General features: G+C 41.0%; 1 protein-coding gene across 1 annotated transcript in view; it reads left to right on the forward strand.

The window, feature by feature from the left end:
• Positions 1-20,264, forward strand: part of LHCGR (luteinizing hormone/choriogonadotropin receptor) — a 52,913-nt gene that overhangs the window by 17,062 nt on the left and 15,587 nt on the right. Inside the window, exons 2-7 of the mRNA XM_059407811.1 lie at positions 687-758; positions 2,933-3,007; positions 5,908-5,982; positions 8,049-8,123; positions 8,212-8,289; positions 17,418-17,486. Coding sequence (XP_059263794.1) covers positions 687-758; positions 2,933-3,007; positions 5,908-5,982; positions 8,049-8,123; positions 8,212-8,289; positions 17,418-17,486 — 444 coding nt within the window. The remainder of the gene's footprint in view (positions 1-686; positions 759-2,932; positions 3,008-5,907; positions 5,983-8,048; positions 8,124-8,211; positions 8,290-17,417; positions 17,487-20,264) is intronic.

Genomic DNA, 20,264 nt, shown 5'->3' on the forward strand with positions numbered 1-20,264 from the left:
AGATGCCTATGTGATTGAGCTATCATAGCAGTCCCATGGTCTGGAGGGGAGGATGCTGAAGGGGGCTGTCTGGGGAAGATGGTATAGATCAAAACAGAAACATGTTCCTAGTTCCTAGAATCTTCCCTTCTCTGCCTGCCTGGTTTCCAATTGTATTTTCACCAGTTACTTCTCTACTTTTCTCAAGACAGTTTATTTTCCATCTTCCCAGCCAGGCCTATGGGGCCATCTTCGAATGATTTTATCAGCTCTTTACTTGGTGCCCAAGCCCTGTTCTTTGCATGGCTTATCTTGATTAATCCTCATAACCACCCTGTGAAGGAGGAATTATTATTCTTTTAATAGATGAATAAACCAAAATAGAGGGCTTACATAACATCCTCAGGATCAACTGGCCAGGTAATGGGAGAATGGAGATTTGAACCCAGGTGTGTCTGAGCCCAAAGTTTGGGATCTTACTTACAAAATAACATACTCCTTGATAAAGACCAAAAGTGAGTCTTGGCACATCTCTTTATCGATATGTTGGAATTCTACATCTGATATGTTGGAACTCTGGAGTTACATGTAGTTAAGCACACATGCACACATGCAACCTACACACACACACACACGTTTTATTCATGAACTTAAAAGGTACCCAGTCTTAAATATTAAACTCTTGGCTTTCCTTTCTTCTTTTCTAGATCACTCAACTATCTCCCTATCAAACTAATCCCATCTCAAGCTTTCAGAGGGCTTAATGAGGTCATAAAAATGTAAGTAAGATACTGTGTATCAAAAGACATTCGTAATTGGAATAATAAAATTTTTGTAAGAGAAAACATAGTTGAAAAGGGATAATTTTTCTAGGAGAGGAACCGTGTTAAAGAAACCCCAGTATTGTTATCTTTATAATACAAATAATATCTAGGGACCTCTGAAGAAAAGTATGATTTTCAAGAGTCATTAAATTCCAGATAATTAACCTTGCTTCAATGAACTGAATGCATTTTGATAAGTGATGATAAACTTCTCAAGTAGAGAAGAAAATAGATTCTAATCATAAAAATTCTCCTTCTGCTACAGCAGTTATTCCCTTGTGTCACATTTTTAGATAACACCCACACAGAAGAAAATGTGTTGGAGGTTTATTGTGCATCAGAAGATAATCTTTATATCTAAAATATAATAAGTATATGACAAAAACACAGTATTTATAGCTGTATTGATAAAAGGCCTTCATCAAAAGTATAAAGCAACCCGATAATACAGCATGATCTCACATTTCTGTCAGATGTAACTTCAATCCTTTCTCCCGGTCTCAGCCTCTAGGGCACAAGACAGCATACATGAGAGAGAACTTTCTCAGGAGTCTGGTTTTTCAGCATCCTCCTAATGTCAGCCCATGTGAAAGGACCTCAAAGGCCATTTAGTTCCTAGAGAGCATCTCTGATCTTAACAATCCATGGGGCTTTCAAGGCCAGTTTACATCACTAAAGATGCTGCATCATCAATCCTGGCTCCTTGGGGAATCTCTGACTGCTCTTTAGGGTATTAGCAAGCAATGAGGATATTAAAAATAATTCCCCAAGAATTACAGAATGTCAGTTTCCTTTAACCTAACCCTTACTCTTCTGCTCTCAAGTTTAAATGCTGAGTTTTGACAACTTTTAATGCGTTAGACCTCCTCATGAGAAAAGCAGCCACAGCTAAAGAAACAAACCATTAGGTACAAATAAAATGAATCAGTCCAGGAACAATCCATTACCGTGTTGTTCATAAAAGACATTAACTGCCTTAGGCTCAGCCTTTCTGTGGACTAAAGCTCTCGAGTCTGAAGGCTTCAGCGAACGTTAACCTTAGAAACACTCAAATGTACAATTTGTGAATTTGAGATTTTTTTCTCAGCTGGCAGCAAATGGTAGCTTATGTTGGGATTTTAGGGTAACATTGACATTCCCTGCATGCCTGGGATGGTATATGGCAAGCCTAGCTCCTTTACGTTTGTGTCTTTTTAAAAAATCCATTCAGGGATGCCTGGGATGCTCTGTTGGTTGGGCTCCCAACTCCTGGTTTTGGCTCAGGTTGAGATCTCAGGATTGTGAGATCAAGCTTCACATAGGGCTCTATGCTCAGCATGGAGTCTGCTTGGGATTCTCTGCCTCTCCCTCTGCCCTGCCTGCCATTCATTCTCACTCTCTAAAATAAGTAAGTACATAAAATCTTTAAAAAAAAAAAATAGATTCCGTTCATTAATCCACCCATCCGTTCATTCATACTCTATTCACCATGCACTATGAAGTCAGCACAGTTTCTGAAGCGGACAGGACATACTCCTTGTCCTCCATTTGGTAAAAGGAAAAAAGTCAAAGAAACAGACAGTTACAATCCAAAAATGATACTACATTCTGAAATTACCACCTTGCAATTGCCTCAGAGAAGAATTAGGGGAAAAGGAAAAAGAGTTATGAAACAATGAGTTGCAACCCAAATTAAAACCTCACTAGAGTGACGGAGCTGGGAATTCGGACATCCTGGTCCTTGTCCTGAACCTGCCCATAAGCATTTTTTGCCTCTCTGGAAAGTGTGTTTCCAAAGCTGTCATAGAAGGGAATCTGATTAGATTTTCTCAAAAGACCTGTCTACTTCTAACAATCTGGAGCTCTGAGTCATACATAAACAAGAAAAAAGCCCTGTCACATAAAGAGGGGCTACTGAAACCTGCATTTCAACTGCACCTGGGTTATAGATGCCCGTCAATGCTCCTAAAGGGAGATGATAGCACTTTATGACGTGAGGACAGTGGGAGGCATCCCTGTTCTTTTTTAATAGGACACACTGGAGCCCCAGTTGTTGGGTCACACACACAGGTTATTATGATGCATGCATGGTCATTTCTTTTACGTTTCTTTCTTCCTTTCTTTCTTTCTTTTTTTTTTCTCTCCCCTAGTGAAATCTCTCAAAGTGATTCTCTGGAAAAGATAGAAGCTAATGCCTTTGACAACCTCTTCAATTTGTCTGAAATGTAAGCATCAGTTAACAGATAGTTTATTGCTGTACACTATTATCCTTGCTGGCTGGAACCCACTCAGTATTTGTATCCAAGCATCCACTGCTAGGAATCCAAGAGGAAAAGACCACAGCAATTACTAGGTCTGGGCAGGCACTAATTTCTCTCACTGCAGTGGCCTGAAGGTTGCCATGGTGACAACTGCTTCTCCCTGGGAGCTGTATAAACTCTGAAACATCACAACACAAAGTTGGAAATTAAAATTGACATTGTGGAGTCCTGCCGACTAGGTCTTACCTTATGGAAGGGAGGGTATGAAGTACCTGGGATAGCGGGGAAATTTGAAAAGGAGCTTAGAGATCATGAATTAGTTCATTGAGCACTGTTTGGGCATCTTCATTTATTTAGTAAATGATTCCTAGAAATCCATGTAAAACCCTGTGTTGGACATGTGTGTCCTTTTTGTTATTGTAATGTTTTAGAGTTGATATTTAAAAACAGTTCTTTCCAAATTATTATTTTCCTCCAATATACAAAAAAGATGGGTGAATGGCTCAAATCAGTTTTCAGGTGATGAACTGATGATCCAAAGAGGGTAACTGACTTGCCTGATGTCACACAATAAGTTGGTGTTAGAGTTGGGGCCAGGAATTGGGTCATGTGACTCCCAAACCAGGCTTCTTACTGCTGCCTTATTTGACTCAAATCTGAACTTCTAAAAAATGTCACCTGCATAGGACTTTTGAAAGTTAAGAGAAGGGGAAGGATATTAGCAACAAACGTTTTCCACGCACTTATGTCTGGCATTTATTTCCTTGAGGTTGTGTTAATCCTCACAGTTCCCCTGCGAAGTGGGGTCATTATCCCTGTTGTTCAAGGGAAGGAATGGAGGCCCAGAGAGGTCAGTAACTCTACCAGTGTGGCACAATGGCAGGGCTGAGATTCCACCCTGGCCTGTCTTTCTTCAAAGCTCATGCGTTTCCCACCACACCACAAGGCCTCCCTATGAATGGTCCAATTAGCAATTATCTAAAGAGAATAACTGATAAGAATGTGAGTACCTGCCATGTGTCCAATCAAGGGTCAAGTGCTGCTGGAATACAGAGGATAAAAAATAAACCTTCCCCAGGAGATGACAATATACTCAGGGAGGTGAGAATACCTCATCAACTGATTATGGGGAAATCCAAAATAATGGATATTCAAATGCAGATTTATAGTCTGGACTTGGCTATGAAGTAGAATTTGTGGAAAGGGGGTAGGGAAGTGAAGGGTAGAAGTGGTCATCACCATTATAAATGACAGTACTATCCTAGACCAAGAAACCTGCCTGTCATAATAAAGCACAGCTTATACTGAGAACCACCAGAATAGCTTAAGATAAATAAATTTCTCATGATGCAACAGAAAGAAAAATAAAATGCTCTAAGGGAAAGTTTATGGACTTTCCAAGGGAAGGCCCTGAGACTAGGATGTTAGGTCCATACAGGCTGTATGGACCTAACATACAGCTGTAGCCCCAGTACCTAAACAATGCCTGACACACATAGGTACTTAATAAATGTTTGTCGAGTGAGGGAATGTATGGATGAGTAGTTTAAATCAGACCCCAAAAGCTCTTTAAAAGTTCCTTCCACTCTACCTACATAATACTTTATATGATCCACAATGGCTTGACTAAGTTGTTGTAAAAATAATTACAGTGAAACATCACTCCCCTCCAAAGAATCGAAAGGACATAAAAGGTGGAAATAGGTACCAATGGTGGGTAACTCTAGTAAGCGGGGGATGAACACTAGACTCGGAGTCTGTAGAACTGAGTTCACTTCCAAGTTGTGCTACTTCATAGCTGTGTGACTAGAGATAAATCATTCAACATCCTTGCTTCATAAACTATATTAATAATTATTAACACTGGTTAAATCCCTACTGTGAACCAGAAACACACATTTACTTCTCAAAAAGTACCCTATGAAGAAACAGAGCTTTAAATGATGCATCCAAGGTCATACAATTACTAAAACCAAATTGACTCCAGAACCCCTCCAAACAACCAACACACTGTAGAACAAGAGTAATCATCATTTCTTCAGGTGGTTGTGGCATAGGTAAGAGAGTCAAAGGCATCTACTGACCTTGAATCCAGAGTAGACAGGCAACTGTGGCTACTTCTCAAAGGGTCAAAGTCACTGGAGAAGTAGGGAGAAGGGCCATTACACCACTGTGGAGTTATGGCTATACTTTTATACTTTACAAAGCCCTCCTTACATTATCTCTAGCTATTCTATTACTCATTACATACCAACCTATGAGGGAGGAAGAGAGCATATTATTATTCTAATTTTATAGAAGGTCACACTAGCTCAGGGAAGTTAGGAAGCTGTGCATCATCACACAACAAATTATCTATAACAATGAGCATAAAATTCCCCTAAACCCAAGCCCCTGGTCTGATCCAAAGACTGAGTGCCTGTCTGGATCATTGGTCAGTGGGGATGCCAGCCCAGTCTGAAGAAGACCAGTTTGCCTATAAGGGAGAGTAGCCAGTCTGCTCATCTGACCTGGGAGTGGACTCTCCCATCACCGCCAGTGTGCAGGCTCATGGTGGGGTAGGATCCACTTGGTCAGGGGTCCTGGAAGTTGGTGCTGTGTCACTGAGTAGGGGTGGAACAGACTCCCAGCTATGATGTTTATACCTGCCTCAGAAAGAGGTTGAGAGCAGAGCTTACTGGCAAGAGCCAAGTGGCCTCCACCATGTAGTTTTCATTCCCCAGGCTCTCAGAAGCTCCTCTCAAGCATACAGAAGTCACTTGATTTTTATTGATGCCATTTCTAGGCAGCATCTTCTGACAAACTACGGTCTTGTACATTCCAAACAATACATATTTCTTAAACTGCTCCTTTTCTTTTTACAGACTGATCCAGAACACAAAAAACCTGGTGTACATCGAGGCTGGAGCATTTAGAAATCTCCCCCGGTTAAAATACCTGTGAGAATTTTTCCTTTTTGAGCAACTGGGGAGAGAAATTGGGTATCTGATGAAAATCAAAAACAGTTAAAATGTTGGGAAGAATTTTTTAACTATATACTTAGCATTATTTGCACGTCTGTCTTCAGCCTTCTGATTAAAATTTAATCAGCATTTCTTGTCAGCTACCAGGCTGGGTACCCTCAGAATCCATGTAACTGGATCCTAACATTTTCGCTCTCCAAAAAGCACATGAAAAGAATATCACCCCCTTTGCAAAGATTTTCAAAACTGACAGTGGGAATGGGGAGGCAGGGTCATGACACTTGAAAAAAAGTAAATTGGAATCTCTAAGGTGAGGTGGTGATGCAGACAGAGCACAGGTGAAAGTAGAAGAGGCAATTCTGATTGGACACCCATGCCTGGTTAAGAATTACTGATGCAAAAACAAAAAAAGAATTACTGATGCCTTCATCTCATTTGTTCCTTTATGCATTAAGTGAAAACTTTGTAAGTACTACCTTGAGGTAGGCACTGTGCCATATAAACTAAATCACTGTTTTCTATTTCCCATTAAATCTTATTAAGTCTATAGTTAGAATTCTAAATTGAGTACCCATGGTAACCCAGCAGATTCATTGCCTTGCCAGCAAAACCAAAATTCCTGAAACTTGACACAATCTATAAACTGATCACTATGGATCTTCTCATAGGTCGAGCCGTCACTTATTCACGCAGAAAAAATTAACTCCCTCTAACACAGACATCCTCTCTTCTTCCTGAGAAGTTAAATTTCATAAAATATCCAGAGTGGAAGTCCACATCTCCCACCACCTAAAAAAACAAAAGGAGAGGGACCAGAGGACATCTCTCTGGGTCTGGTATTCATGTCACTTGTACAGCCTTGCCCTGGGGCCTCCTACAGGAGCTGCTGCTGGCCCAAGCCTAGCCCCTTCAGCACCTCTAACCCTGAATGGCTCCTAGCCCAGGTATTCTGCTTTTCCAGGCCTCCGAGGCTGTGCAGGACATATAAGCATCTGCAGTGTAAACCACTTTAGAAAAACATAAGAAAAAAAGAAAGAAAGAAAAAGAAAGACATAATGCCAGAACCAAATTTGACCACTGCAGTCCCTTGTTATCCAAGAATCACTGTCTCCATAAAATAGCATTTTTGCCCCCCCAAACAAGTGATAGTTCCTCAACCCCAGTACATATTGCTAAGTTACAATGCCATCACCAGCCACAGAGAGGGCAAGGATTCAGCGCCATCTGGGGTTACAGGTAAGAAGGAGCCTCAGAAAGAGCCAAAGGACAAACCTGGCTTCCTTCCATCGTCACTGGATTTCAAGGAAGTTTGTATCAGTTTCTGCAGTCCCGCATAGGTGAATTTAAAACTCAAGGAAATCCAGATGCCTGGACTAAAGGAGTCTCATTCTTGTGTATAAAATAACTTTCAGTTTAACCTATTACTGAAGCTTCTCTCTTCTTTGAAGCTTAAATAACAGGTGGGAGGAAGAAGAGACCTGAGTAGCTCCAATAACCAAAAGCATGTTACAGTGATTTCAGTAAGTTATAAGGAAGAACTTCCTGAACCACAAGGCAGCTAAAGAAAGAAAGATTTTTAATAATGATGGACATGGATTTCTCATATGGAGGTTAATACTCCTAAAGGGTTTGAGTTAAAATCTATTCCAAAGTAGAGGGATGCTTTCTAGAACTATCAAGAGCAAATCACCAAGAAGGAATGGGATAGAATACAACAGAAAAATGCAATTGATACAATAGGAAAAGACAGGCTGGAAACATAAATATAAAGGACAAAGACCTGAGAGTTTAGTCCCGGCCCCTAGCTCTTTAAACAGGCGTCTTTAGAGCAACTTCTCCCATAGTGTTAGGGGCTTTAAAATTCTACCAATCTTCAACAGCTGAAAGTGCTACCAATAAAGCCAAACTCAATACTTTTTTTAATGTGAAGATAGTCTTTTCAAAATGCCTTTCTACTGCATTTATCTTTATGCCTTAAAAACAATCACTTTTACACTTTTACTCACTCTCTGCCCACATCCCCACCCTGCCCCAAATCACAGGAGCATCTGTAACACAGGCATCCGAAAGCTTCCAGATGTTACGAAGATCTTCTCCTCTGAATTTAATTTCATTCTGTAAGTACCAGGCTGATTGCTATGCGTAACAGTTTCCTATTTGCAGCTAAAATTTGGAAAGTAAATATTTCTCATTTTATTCCTCCAGGGAAATTTGTGATAACTTACACATAACCACCATACCAGGAAATGCTTTTCAAGGGATGAGTAACGAATCCATAACACTGTGAGTAAACTCCCAGATTCACGTTCTGCCATTCAGGCTCCTGCTATTCTCACTTCTAGCTTGAGATGAGCTCTTTCTCATCTTTTTACCATGTTCTTCATTCACTGGTAACGTTCTTTATGACCAAAAATGCTAACGGTGAGAGCAGTTGTGCAGGATTGCAGCTTGGTCATGTGTTCACACAACTACCAACCGAAGCATTCTGCTTAAAATTAAACAGACAGACCCTGCAGATTGAAAGTGACCAAATTTCCAACTAAGGAGATTGTTCACTGCATCAGTGGAACGCTTTGAAGCTGGGAAGAGACAGCCAGAAGGGAAATGGCTGCCCTGGTTCAAAGAGTACAGAAATTTCAAGTTTCAAATGAAAAGTTAGGAAAGATAGTCTCTAAGTAGGTAGGACAGTTGATGGATAGAGCCTGCATTCACTGGTTTACTCTCTCTCTCTCTGACTTTTTACTTTGCTTCTGAAGAGCGCCATCTATACCCATTCCCTACATCCCCTAATACCTGAAAATAGTGTCTTTTTATTTGACAGTCCTTCATCAGGTTACCAGATTCACAGATCCTACCTGTTTTATGCTCTTTCCTAAGGCCTTGCTGTTGAAAGTGTGGTCCATAGACCAGCATCTACTGCATCTTCTAAGAGCTGGTTAGATATGCAGACTCTCAGGACTCAGATCTACTGACTTGAAATCTGCAAGTTCCCAAGTGATTCATATGCACATGAAGTTCACAGGGCAGTGTACTAAGATAACCCGATCCATTCTCTTCACTGTTCTTCTGCCTGACTTCCTTCCCTCTGGGGTCCCTGCTGTCTGCACATGGGGAACCCGCCTTTGCCCCACCATTCGGAAGGAATGTTCTGGGCATCATGTCTCACTTATATCCAAAATCCAGTGACCCATACCCAATTCTCTTCCTCACATCCATCTCTCTCTCACTCTTTTGCTTTGGTTACAGCCAAGGCAGGGTTATAATGAGTCAATAAATGAGCTTGTCCTTAAAGAAAGAGAGAGCATGCACTGGATGACCCCAAATGAGGAAGTAGTTGTAAAGCAAGAGAAGAGACCATATGAGAGGACTTTTTTTTTAATATCATGGATTTTAAACATAGGTATCAATGTACATTGCATTTGAATAATACTTTTTACTTTGTGTAGGTATTATTTCACACATTTAATTGTCATGTTACAAAGCTATTGCCCATGCAGACCCAGCTCAGAGTATTGCAATCAAGGGAATACAGAGCAACAACCAAATTAAACATTTCTTTTTCAAGATAAAGTCTTTACTTGCAGCTCTTAAACACAAGGAAAGAGACAGGAGATCCTAGAAAATCTTCTCTGCCCCTCTACTTCCCTCACACACTAAAGCTCTTCCAGCTCTGTTTATAAAGTATTTCCAACTTATCGTTGCATGTATCTAGAACTACTCATTTATCACATCCCCTGTCAGAGACAGAGCAGACTGCATGGGGAGGTACCACATACCTTAGGATTGGGGTCTTCCTCTGGCTCTAGTGAGAACACAGAAGACATATGATCCATGTCTTTAAGGAGCTCAGAATCTCAATCATGAGGAAATGGAGAAGTTATGGGGGCAAACATGAAACAATGAAAGAATAATACAAACCAGTAGATATTCACTGTTAGAGTTTGTGTGATGCAGAAATGAGAAGTCTTGGAGAAGTCCTCTTGGGCTGGAGAGTCAGAGAAGGCTGCATGGTAGAGCTGAGACTTGACTTAGATCTTGTACTATCAGTAACATTGTATGGGCAAATCTGATAATAGCAGTAATATTTATACAGCACTTAGTAAATACCTGCACTGTTTTTAAGTACTTTTAAAAACTTGTTTACATATCACAGCAACCCTATGAGGTAGGGACTATCAGCTCCATTTTTAGAGGAGGAAACCAAGGCCCTACAAGTTTAAATAATTTGCCCAGGGTCAAGATTTTAGACTCCATCAGCTCCAGAATCACAGTCTTAACCGTTATGTGGTACCACCTACCAAGAGAAGGGGAGCAAGTAGTCTAAGTGAACGGACATCATGAGCAAAAGCATGGCTGTGGGAAAGAACACAATGGGATATGTCTTACTTATGGGTGAGTACACACCCATCTTAAGAAACAGGAAATAGGTTTAAATAAATATGGCAGGGTGTAGGGGACATTGGATTGCTGAGTCCTGAATGCTGGGTAAAGGATTAAAAGCTTAGAAGTAACTCTGACAAAATTATTAAGAAGAAACCACCCAATAGAGCAGCCTTTATTCAAAGATCACAAATATCCAATACTTCCTTGGATTTTGACCTGAATCTAAAAATAATCAGGACCCAAACGGTACTCATCCCAGGTAAATGTACAGCCATATGAATGAAGTAGAAATTGTATGAATGAAAGGACAGAAGATGTGGAGAACAATCAATAAGAAAACAAATGTTGGGATGACCTACAGAGTTCTGTGAGCTCCCAAGATTGGACCACCTCACCAAACTCAAGGAACAACCAAAGATTCCTTTCACACATCGCATTTTAGCATATGCACATGAGAGCTGCACAGTATTTTTATTATGGGGCCATTAACTTATGTTAGTTATGATTTCAAGAAGAATAGTGCCTACCAGCAGGGCATAATTGCCCCACCTCTGAAGTTAATGAGGAATGTAGATTCATCTCTCCTAGTGGGCCCAGGGGGCATTGTACTTCCATCCCCCTCCTCACTCTCAGCCCTTCATCTGGAAGGAGAGTGATTAGTCATTTGCTTGGCTCTTGTTCTCAGCTGAATGGGCCCTTCTGTAAGTGAAGGATCCTGTGGAGCACCATGTTGGAAAAAGGGTATTACACTTAAAGAGGAAAGCTTTATTTTCTCAGCTATAAAGTTCAACTCCCTAATTAGAAAATAATGAAAGCAGGCCTTCTCTCTTCATTATTAGTAGTATTTGAGATTTTGCTATTTGTGGAACCTTTCCTGCTCTCCCCCCACCCCAAATCTTTACCAACTGTGAGCTCATTTAATGAAAACAAAATACTTCACTTGATGCTGGAGAAGCTCAGTGGGGTTAATGCTAAAACTATGCATTATATTCTTATGTCCCTTTATAGCCACTTTGGCTTTTCATTAAATCTCCTCAAGAGGCCACCTGGAAATGTACCCCCTGAGTGAGCAGGATTTGGCTGTACCACCTTTAAAATATTCTAGATGACTTGTCATACCAGTCTCAAAAAAGAGACAAATTTGATTCACGTCTGAACTCCACAAAGAAAAGTAAAGGTCATGGCAACTAATTCTCAGAGAAAGAATGCCTGGCAAAGGACGGCAAGATTCCTGGCTGCCCCTGTGATGAGCCACACTAAAGAGACTGCTGGGTGTTGAAACAGAAAGCCTGAGTTCTAGTCCTGGACCTGTGTCTAATGACCCTCAGTCAAGTTACACCATCCACACATGGCTCTGTCTCTATGTATACAATGGGATTATTAATACCTCCTTGTGAAAATTCAATCACATCATGTTAACTACACAGCACCACCATGATTAAAAGCTCATATTCAGCAAGCCAGTTGTTATTAGACCATCCTGAAAACATCATGTCTTGTTATCTCTTTTTAAATATGTTTTATTCTAAAATTTTCAGTGGGCAAGTAGAGTTGCTTTCCATTTTTCTTTCCAGTAACAGCCCTATACATCTTACCTAGATTTATCGACTATTAGCAGTTTGCAACACCCACCCCATCTCTATATATGTAAATATATACAATACATTTCCTTTTGGCCAAACCATCCAAAAGAAGTTTACAGATATTATGACACTTCATACCTCAAATACTTCAGTATGTATCTCCCCAAAACAGAGACACTGTATATAACTACACCATTATACACACCCCCCAAAAAACCCATGACTTTAATAACATTGTCCAGACTACAGTCTGCATTCCGATGAAAATATCTTTTATAGAATTTTTTTCAACTCAGAATCCAATCAAAATTTTATGCATTGCACTTTCACTATTATGTCCCTTAGTCCTCCCAACCTCATCTCTTACCCCACCCACTAAGATCTTCTCCCCCGCTTTCCTTTGTTCTCTATGACACCGATTTCTTGAAGAAGCCCAGGTCAGTTGTTTGGATTCATCTGACTATATTGTCAGGATTAGATTCAGGACAACATTGCTGTAAGAACATTGCAAAGGGCATGTTGTGTCCCTCCCAGTGCATCAAACCTGAAGGCACAGCATGCCATGATCCTTAGTCATTTGGTTGAAGTATGACTGCCAGACATCTTCATTGTAAGGGCATATTTTTCCCTTTGTCACTAATAATAAACCATTGTAGGACATGGTGAGTTGGTACAACTAGCCCATTGGCCAACATTTAATCTAATGGTTCCATTTGGTTTTTATGCAGGTAGTTACAAAGCAGAAGTTTTAAATCTCATCATTTTTCTATACTTATTACCAGCACTCTGCTGTTAAAAAAAAAAAAAGAATCCTCTCCTTCTCTCTTGATCTCTTTTTTAAATATCACTATAGAAGTAGATTTTTCAAAAATTTTATTGAATGTATTATAATCCATTGCTGTCATCATTCTTTTGGATGCCTGTCATCTTTTTGTTATTACCTATGGTGAAATCATATAAGATGACTTGGCTGAGAGAAACAAAACAACTCAGGGCTGCTGAAAGGAACGAGGTATGCCCACATCAGAGAGGGGATTCCCGTGCATTGAGACTGTGAGCCCCACAGAAATAGGGGAATTCTGATGAACATTCAAAACTAAGGTCATGGTAGCACATAGAGATCAGCCTGGTGACAGTGACTGGTCACGAGTTATCCATACAACCATGGCCAGGGTGTGCACTCAAGAGAGGTCTTCACATACTTCATACATAGGATATTAAAAAATATCCTGAAAAAAAATACCACAGGGAGAAGAAAGTGATGAATTTAGGATCCCTGTTCTTTAGGTAGGTATTGGTATAATCATTTGATAAATATTTGCTTACAGATATATCACCATAGGGCATATTCTCTAAAATAGAAACCCTGAGGCCATTTTTTGAGACCCTGCAGATCTGCAGAAACAAATTAAGCTTTTTTCTTTAAAATTGTCCAAAAACTAGGTGGTTACAAGATCCAAAAGGGAACCACAGCAGACCATCTAATACGGTCAATATAAACCCAGAAATGCTTTTAAAGCCCCAGGAATATTTGGAGTTTCTTTCATGGTGGCCTTCAGAGTGAGAGTATCATCTGTGATTAAGTTCTAAAGTCTGAACTTTATTTTGAATAAAAAGGTGACATTCTCTGGTTTTGAATCACAATTACTGACATTTGAATAGAGAACATAGACAATGCTTTAAAATAAGGTGCAGCTATTGTAATACAGGAGAGGGGGGAAATTTCTGTGCTTGTGACAGCATCCTCAAGGCAAAGAAAGCCATCCTCATTTAATTCTGACACCATGATGTTTTGGGGGGAAAAAAGTTATCTTAAATCAATCTCCAGATGTTTTAAGGGGCATTTGAAAGCATGGAGTGGGCATGACAGCAGGAGGCCTCCCACTCACATTTGTAAGTTCTCCAAAGTAAGGAAGCCACTTGTTTTAATCAAAACAAAGCAACACATTCTATTGTGTACAACTGGTAAGAAAAGCTGAAGAGAAGCAGCTGAAAAGGAAACAGTGAGCCCATTCTTTAGAAAGTCAAGACAAGCAGGACCCAGACTATTTGAAAAAAAAAAAAAAAAAACCCCCTAAAAAATGTCCCAGTACAAGCATGTTCAATGATGCTTACACAGACCAAAGATGTTTGAGGGCCTATGGAAAGTGAGTACATGTGAGGCAGCCCAGGCCATCGAACTGACCTGCTCCACCAAGAACAGGAAGCCCCCCTACCCCAGCGGACCACAGTTCAGTTAAAAGGACTGCTGCATTTCATGGAAATCCTGTCCAGAGCATGGCAAGGGAAACCCCTTTCCCTCTATTCTGGTCAGAGAGACAGAGCTGCTACTACTACTATTACTACTAATAATAATAATGGCAACACATTAAGCATTTACGGTGTTGCAGGACTTATTTCTAAGTGCTTAACATATGTTTAGCATCTTAATCACCCAACAGCCTTCTGAGGTCAGTACTATTGTTATCATCCCTATTTTTAGATTAGGAAATTAAGACACAAAGAGGTTCAGGTAACAGCCTGAAGTAATTCAGTGAATAAGTAGTGAGCAGCTGCATTGAAGACTTATAAATTTAACCACAAAGCTGCACTTAGAGCAATGGCATTGTAAGCCCCATTGGGACGGGGGAAGGTATAAAATCCTAATGTGCATCAAAACTGGGATCAGGACGGCATGTAAGGATGATGGGGCATGGGCATCCAGACAGCTGCTGGCAGCTTTGCTTTGCTCAAAACAGAGTAGGAGCTACTCTATCTTAATTCACTATACGTGTAGCTCCATCACTTACAAGGCAGGGAAAGCAGTAAGGGAACCAGACTCTGGACTCTGTTCTGTGCAGCAGACCATCAGCTCTGCATATGGAAGCAATGAGAGCTATATCATCCAATGCTGTACCCTAGGGCAAAGGGCCCCACAGCGGCATGCCTACGTTCACTAGGAGGGCTTGTTATGAAAGTACATATCCCTGAACACCACTACCACATTCTGACGCTGTAGCTTTGCAGGGCACCTGTTTACAGGGTCTGAGTCTGCATTTCCAGCAAGCAGCTCCAGTTGATTCTGAGTCAGTGGATGAAGGGGAATGTTTTAACAAACACTGGCCGAGACTCTAAGAAATCCACTTTCAAAGAAGTTCAGAGAAAAGTCCAATACTATTTCTTCATCTACAAGAGATTGTTATAAAGGAATTCAAGCCCCCAAATGATAAGGGACTGCCAAAGAATCATAGTCTAAGTGTAAAATTAAAAAAAAAATTTTTTCTTTGTGCTACTAAGGAGGCAAGAAGGTTGTGCGTAACTACACAAGACAGGGGAGATAACCCAAGTAACTTTACCCTCAAATCCTAGAAAACTACTGAAAAATGGCACCCCAGAATCCATTACAGAATATAGGTAAGAGCTCACAGGTGAAGTTGTAAATTCAAAATTTCAGAAGAAAGCACAGAAGAGCAGGAGAAGCCAGAGTAGCCTGTTCCTCACATGGAAGGGCAAGGCTGGGCTCCTGCCAGGTAGCAAGCATCATGAGAGACCCCGGGGTTTTACAAAATGAGGTTGCTCTGAACTCAAATTAATAAGGAGGCTTTATAAATTATTTTGTAATCTTCACTTTCTGAATGCCAGTGTTCAAATATCATGCTTCAACCCTGAGTCCTCCTCAGACTTATTTATATGCTGGTTTGTCTCAGATGTGCTGACCGCCCCCCACACACACACACTACACACACACACACACACACACACACACACACACACACACCCCTACACCACAAGACGTACTTCCATGCTTATTTTATTTAACAGAGGCTAGAGAATGATTGTAGACAATAGCCATGGGGAACAGGAACAGCTGGGGAAGTCTAAACTGGGTGTCTAAACTGTTTCTTAAGTCCCAGACACCAGCCCATTCCTCCGTGGCCATGCCACTATCAGCAATTCTGTAAAGGGAAGCTAGGGTCTTGCCAGAGGGTAGAGCTTAATTTTATGTTATACCATAGCCCTTTCTCACTTGAATATTGCATCCTGGTTCTTGAAGAACTTACACAAGTACTTCTAAGACTGTGACTTTCAAACTTGCTTGGTTGACTGTGATTTATAGTAAGAAATTCATCTTACATATACCTATTTGTTCATCCAATTCACTTAACATATATTTACTGTAATCCTCCCAAGCACCAGGCACTTGGATGCAGGGGATTCTGTAAGAAACGGAACAGTCTGAAATCCTTGATCTCCTGAAGCTTACATTCTGCAGGGAAAGGCAGGTAACAAACAAGTATGATAGGGCAGATGCTGATAAAGCCACCAAGGAAACCCAAATCCATGAGCGGGGGCATGGGAACGTGGAATGCTGAGGGAAGTGAGTTTAAATGGGCAGCCAGCAAAGGCCACACTCAGAACATGACATCAAGCACAGCCCTGCAGGAGGAGGAAGCAGGGCCATGTGGATCTCTCAAGGAAGAAAAGTGAAAATAACCAGTGAAACTGATATGCTGGAAATAGCCCAAGACAAAGTGTTCTATTCTACTTCTGCCTATGGTGGGCTTTAGACAAGTCACTTTCCTTTCTGAGCCTCTTCCTTTCTTTATAAAATGAAGGTGTGCCACTTGATCCTCCCCAAGCTCATTCCTGGCTCCAACATTTCCCAACATCTGTCCTGAGGAGCAGGACATGTCTTATTCTAGGCAGGTATGTGTGTGTGTATGTGTATATATATATTTATGTACATGACATAGAAAAATAGTAGAACAAAATTCCATAAATAGTACTACCCTAATTACAGGCAATACACTCCAATATTTTCCATTTTGTCCTATTCTGTTCTATTTCATTTTGCTAAATGGTGACTGCACCCAACTAAACTGCTTTAACTATCCACTAATTGGTCTTAAAGAACCATTTACAGGCTTTGAAATCTTCTTGGATATGGAGCCAAATACGGCATCAGCAAAAACACATACTCATCCAAGGAAAAGAAGAGCTAACTCAGGCCTGGGGCCTTCCTCTGCCCCCCAACTTTAAAGCTGCCCAGAAAGCCCAAAAGCCCAAAGGCATGGAGAAGCAGAGGCAAGACTTGAGTGTCAGTCAGATGGCTCTGGTCACTAACTCTGCTTCTACCCCTACGTTCTTTAACCTTGAGCAAACTACAAAACAACACTGAGACTTAGATTTCTGATCAGTAAAATGGAAATGATGAGGTTTATGTCACAAAATATATGTAGAATGACTGATCAAGTATCTGGCACTTATTAACACTAAACAAACAAACTGGTGATGATGCCACGGGTGAAAGTGAAGCCAAATGAGAGCAGAGGGGGGGTACAGCTCCATCTCACCAGCTCCTTAGAATGCCAGTAATTATCTTAGTAATAAGTGTCACAGAAGGAAGAATGTGTGATTCCAAAATGTGCTTCTTTCACTGCTAAATCCTCTCTCCTCTCACTTCAGCAAACTATATGGAAATGGGTTTGAAGAAATACAAAGTCATGCCTTCAATGGGACAACGCTGATTTCCCTGTAAGTATGTGCTTATTTCCCCAGCTCATGAATAAAAATGAAATATTACTCTAGCTACCAGATCACATTCAATCTTCAGCAACTAACTCAGGACAAAAATAAACTTTCAAGTGGCTAGTCCTCAGTGTTTCACTCATGTTACTAGGCAACTGGCTGGCTAGAAACCCCAGAGCACCCTGATTTCAAAGATAGATGCAGCCTGAAGACATTAAAGTTGACAGTTTGTTAAAATATTCAACACCCTACTTTAGTCTCATCTCTCAGCCTCACTCTCTAGCCCCCTCACTCAGGTTGATTGTCTGTTAGAAGCAGCACGATTTCAGTGAAGAAATTCTTCCCCCAGCCACACTGCAGAGAAATCAGGTAACCCCAGTTACCAGCTTAATCAGCCACAACAAGCCCACTCGCAGTCCCATCCCCCTATTGCTAGGGGGGTTATAGAGTGCATTTTTCACAGGGTGAGGGGGCGCCTTGTACTTTCACCATGTCCTACCCCAGTCCCCAGTGTTCATAGCCTTTAACTCAAGGAGAGCATCCCTACCAACTGCTTCCTTCATTGTTGCGCAACTCTCTTTCCTTCTACACTCCTTTTCTAAAAGAATGGCTCATTCATTAAACCTGCTGGGCTGGGGCCATTGGAACCATAACAGGTATAGAGTGAGATGACAATTACCCTACAGTTGAGTATAATAAAAACTAAGAGTGCCTGAAAAGCTCAACTGAAGCCAAAATTAAGGAAAACAAATGAAAAGGCTTTTATAATAAATTGTGTAAACGACAGCCTATACCAAGGCTTCTCAGACTTTAAGACACAGAATAACATGGAGACTATTAAAACACAGATTCCCAGACCCCAGCCCCAGAGACTTTGCTTCAGTGAGTCTACGGTAGGGCTTGAAAATTTGTAATTATAACAAACTCCCAGGAGATGCTGATGCTGCCAGTCTCAAGGTGAGTAGCATAAGCCTATACAATATACTATTTAACTATACATATTAAACCAAAGACTCCATTACATCAATATAATGCTACAGAGCTCTGTGTCAAAGAGAACAGATCTGGGAGTCACTGGTTGGACTTCAAACTCCAATGCCAACATTTGTCAGCTTACCTTGAGCAAGTTATTTAACCTATCCCAGCCACAGTGTTCTCGGCCATAAAACAGAGCCACTAATGGGCTTGTTTTCAGGATAATCCCCCCAAAATGAAAAGGTCAGTTTTGAATCCTCAGTACTTAACACTGAACCTCACACAGGGTATGTGCTTATTTATTACTTATTACTTTGCACATTTCATTAACTACAAATTAATGAATGAATGATAAATAAGATTGTATTTTTATGATCTTAGCCTGAGTCTGGCACATACCACATGCATGAGAAATGGTACCTTCCTATCATGGAGTAGATTTTCCTTTATTTTCTTGTTGACTTAAATTTAACGAAAAGTTCACTCTAGCCAAGTGTTTCTGCCAAAATCAAATCGTATCCTCTCCTGGCACGGCACTTGCAGATGCCTCATACGCTCAACAAGGGTTTGCCAAGCATCAGCTGTGTTTGAAGGAACATGCTAGATCAGGGGTGGAAATGAAGATGAATAAGCCCTGGTGTTTGCCCCATGGGAGCATACAGCCTAGAAAGAAGCATTGCCAAATGGTATATAAACTGTAGTAACTAAAACAGAAGGCAAAGCATGACGCCTCCCCTGAGAGAAGTAAAGCCCCCTGGGATTTCAAAGGCAGAAGAGAACATAATTAGAGAAAGCCTCATTAGAGATGTGAACTTTGAGCTGGGTCTAAGTTGGACAGGCAAAGAGAGAGGGGAAATGCATTCCAAGCAGAGGACAATAAAGAGAATGGCCCAGAGGAAGAAGCATGTGTTCACAGAACAGCACACTGTACCTTTCAGAAAGTTCTAGGTGTGATTTTGGGACAAAGCAGGAACAGCCTCAGGTGCCACAGTAAAGAATCTGGACTCTCTTCTGTAGAAAGGAGAAGCTGTTGAAAGTTCTGGGATGCCAAGTGTGAGGGGCACTTAAAGAAGGTTCATCTGTTAGCAGAAAGGACAGAAGTTGGGGGTGAGGGGTGTAGGGCTAGAGACAGACACCGGCTCTCTGAATAGAGGGGGTGACTGAAGGTCTTTGTGGCTGAAGTCACCTGGATGACAGGGAAACTAAGAGAACTGAATATAAAATTGGGGGACAACAAGAGAGGAGGAGAGCCAGAGCAAAAGCAAACAGAGTGGGAGGGACACCAGCAGAGGACATCTTTGGGAGGTCAGGGACAACAGGACTTTGGGACAGAGGACCTTGGTCAGCAGTGTCCCAGCTGCTTCAATGATGCCAAAGTGGGTGTGAACTTCAAAAAGTCTAACTAGTCAAGACTCTATATCTTCCACACCTCACTGTTACAGGAAAGAGGGCACCAAGAACACAAATCAGTTTGCCAAGAATACAAATCAATTTCATTCATTTATTCATTCAATAAGCATTTATTAAGAATTGCTGATATATTAGGCACCACGTTAGGAGCTGGGTCTGAGATGGCAGAGTGGAAAGAGTCTCTGCCCTCGTGAATTTTCTCTTCTAGCAGAAGACAGAGACAAAAAGACAAGTAAATAAATGAAGTCATTGCAGATAAGGATATATCCTAAGAAGGAAATAACCCATTACTGAGATCTGCGAGTGAACAGGGGTTGCCTGACTTTAGGTTAAGTGCCCAGGGATAGCCTCGCCATGGACATGAAATTTGGGCTGAGCCTAGAGGATTACAGAGAGTCC

Source organism: Mustela nigripes, chromosome 7 (assembly GCF_022355385.1).
Source record: "Mustela nigripes isolate SB6536 chromosome 7, MUSNIG.SB6536, whole genome shotgun sequence".
Taxonomy (NCBI): domain Eukaryota; kingdom Metazoa; phylum Chordata; class Mammalia; order Carnivora; family Mustelidae; genus Mustela; species Mustela nigripes.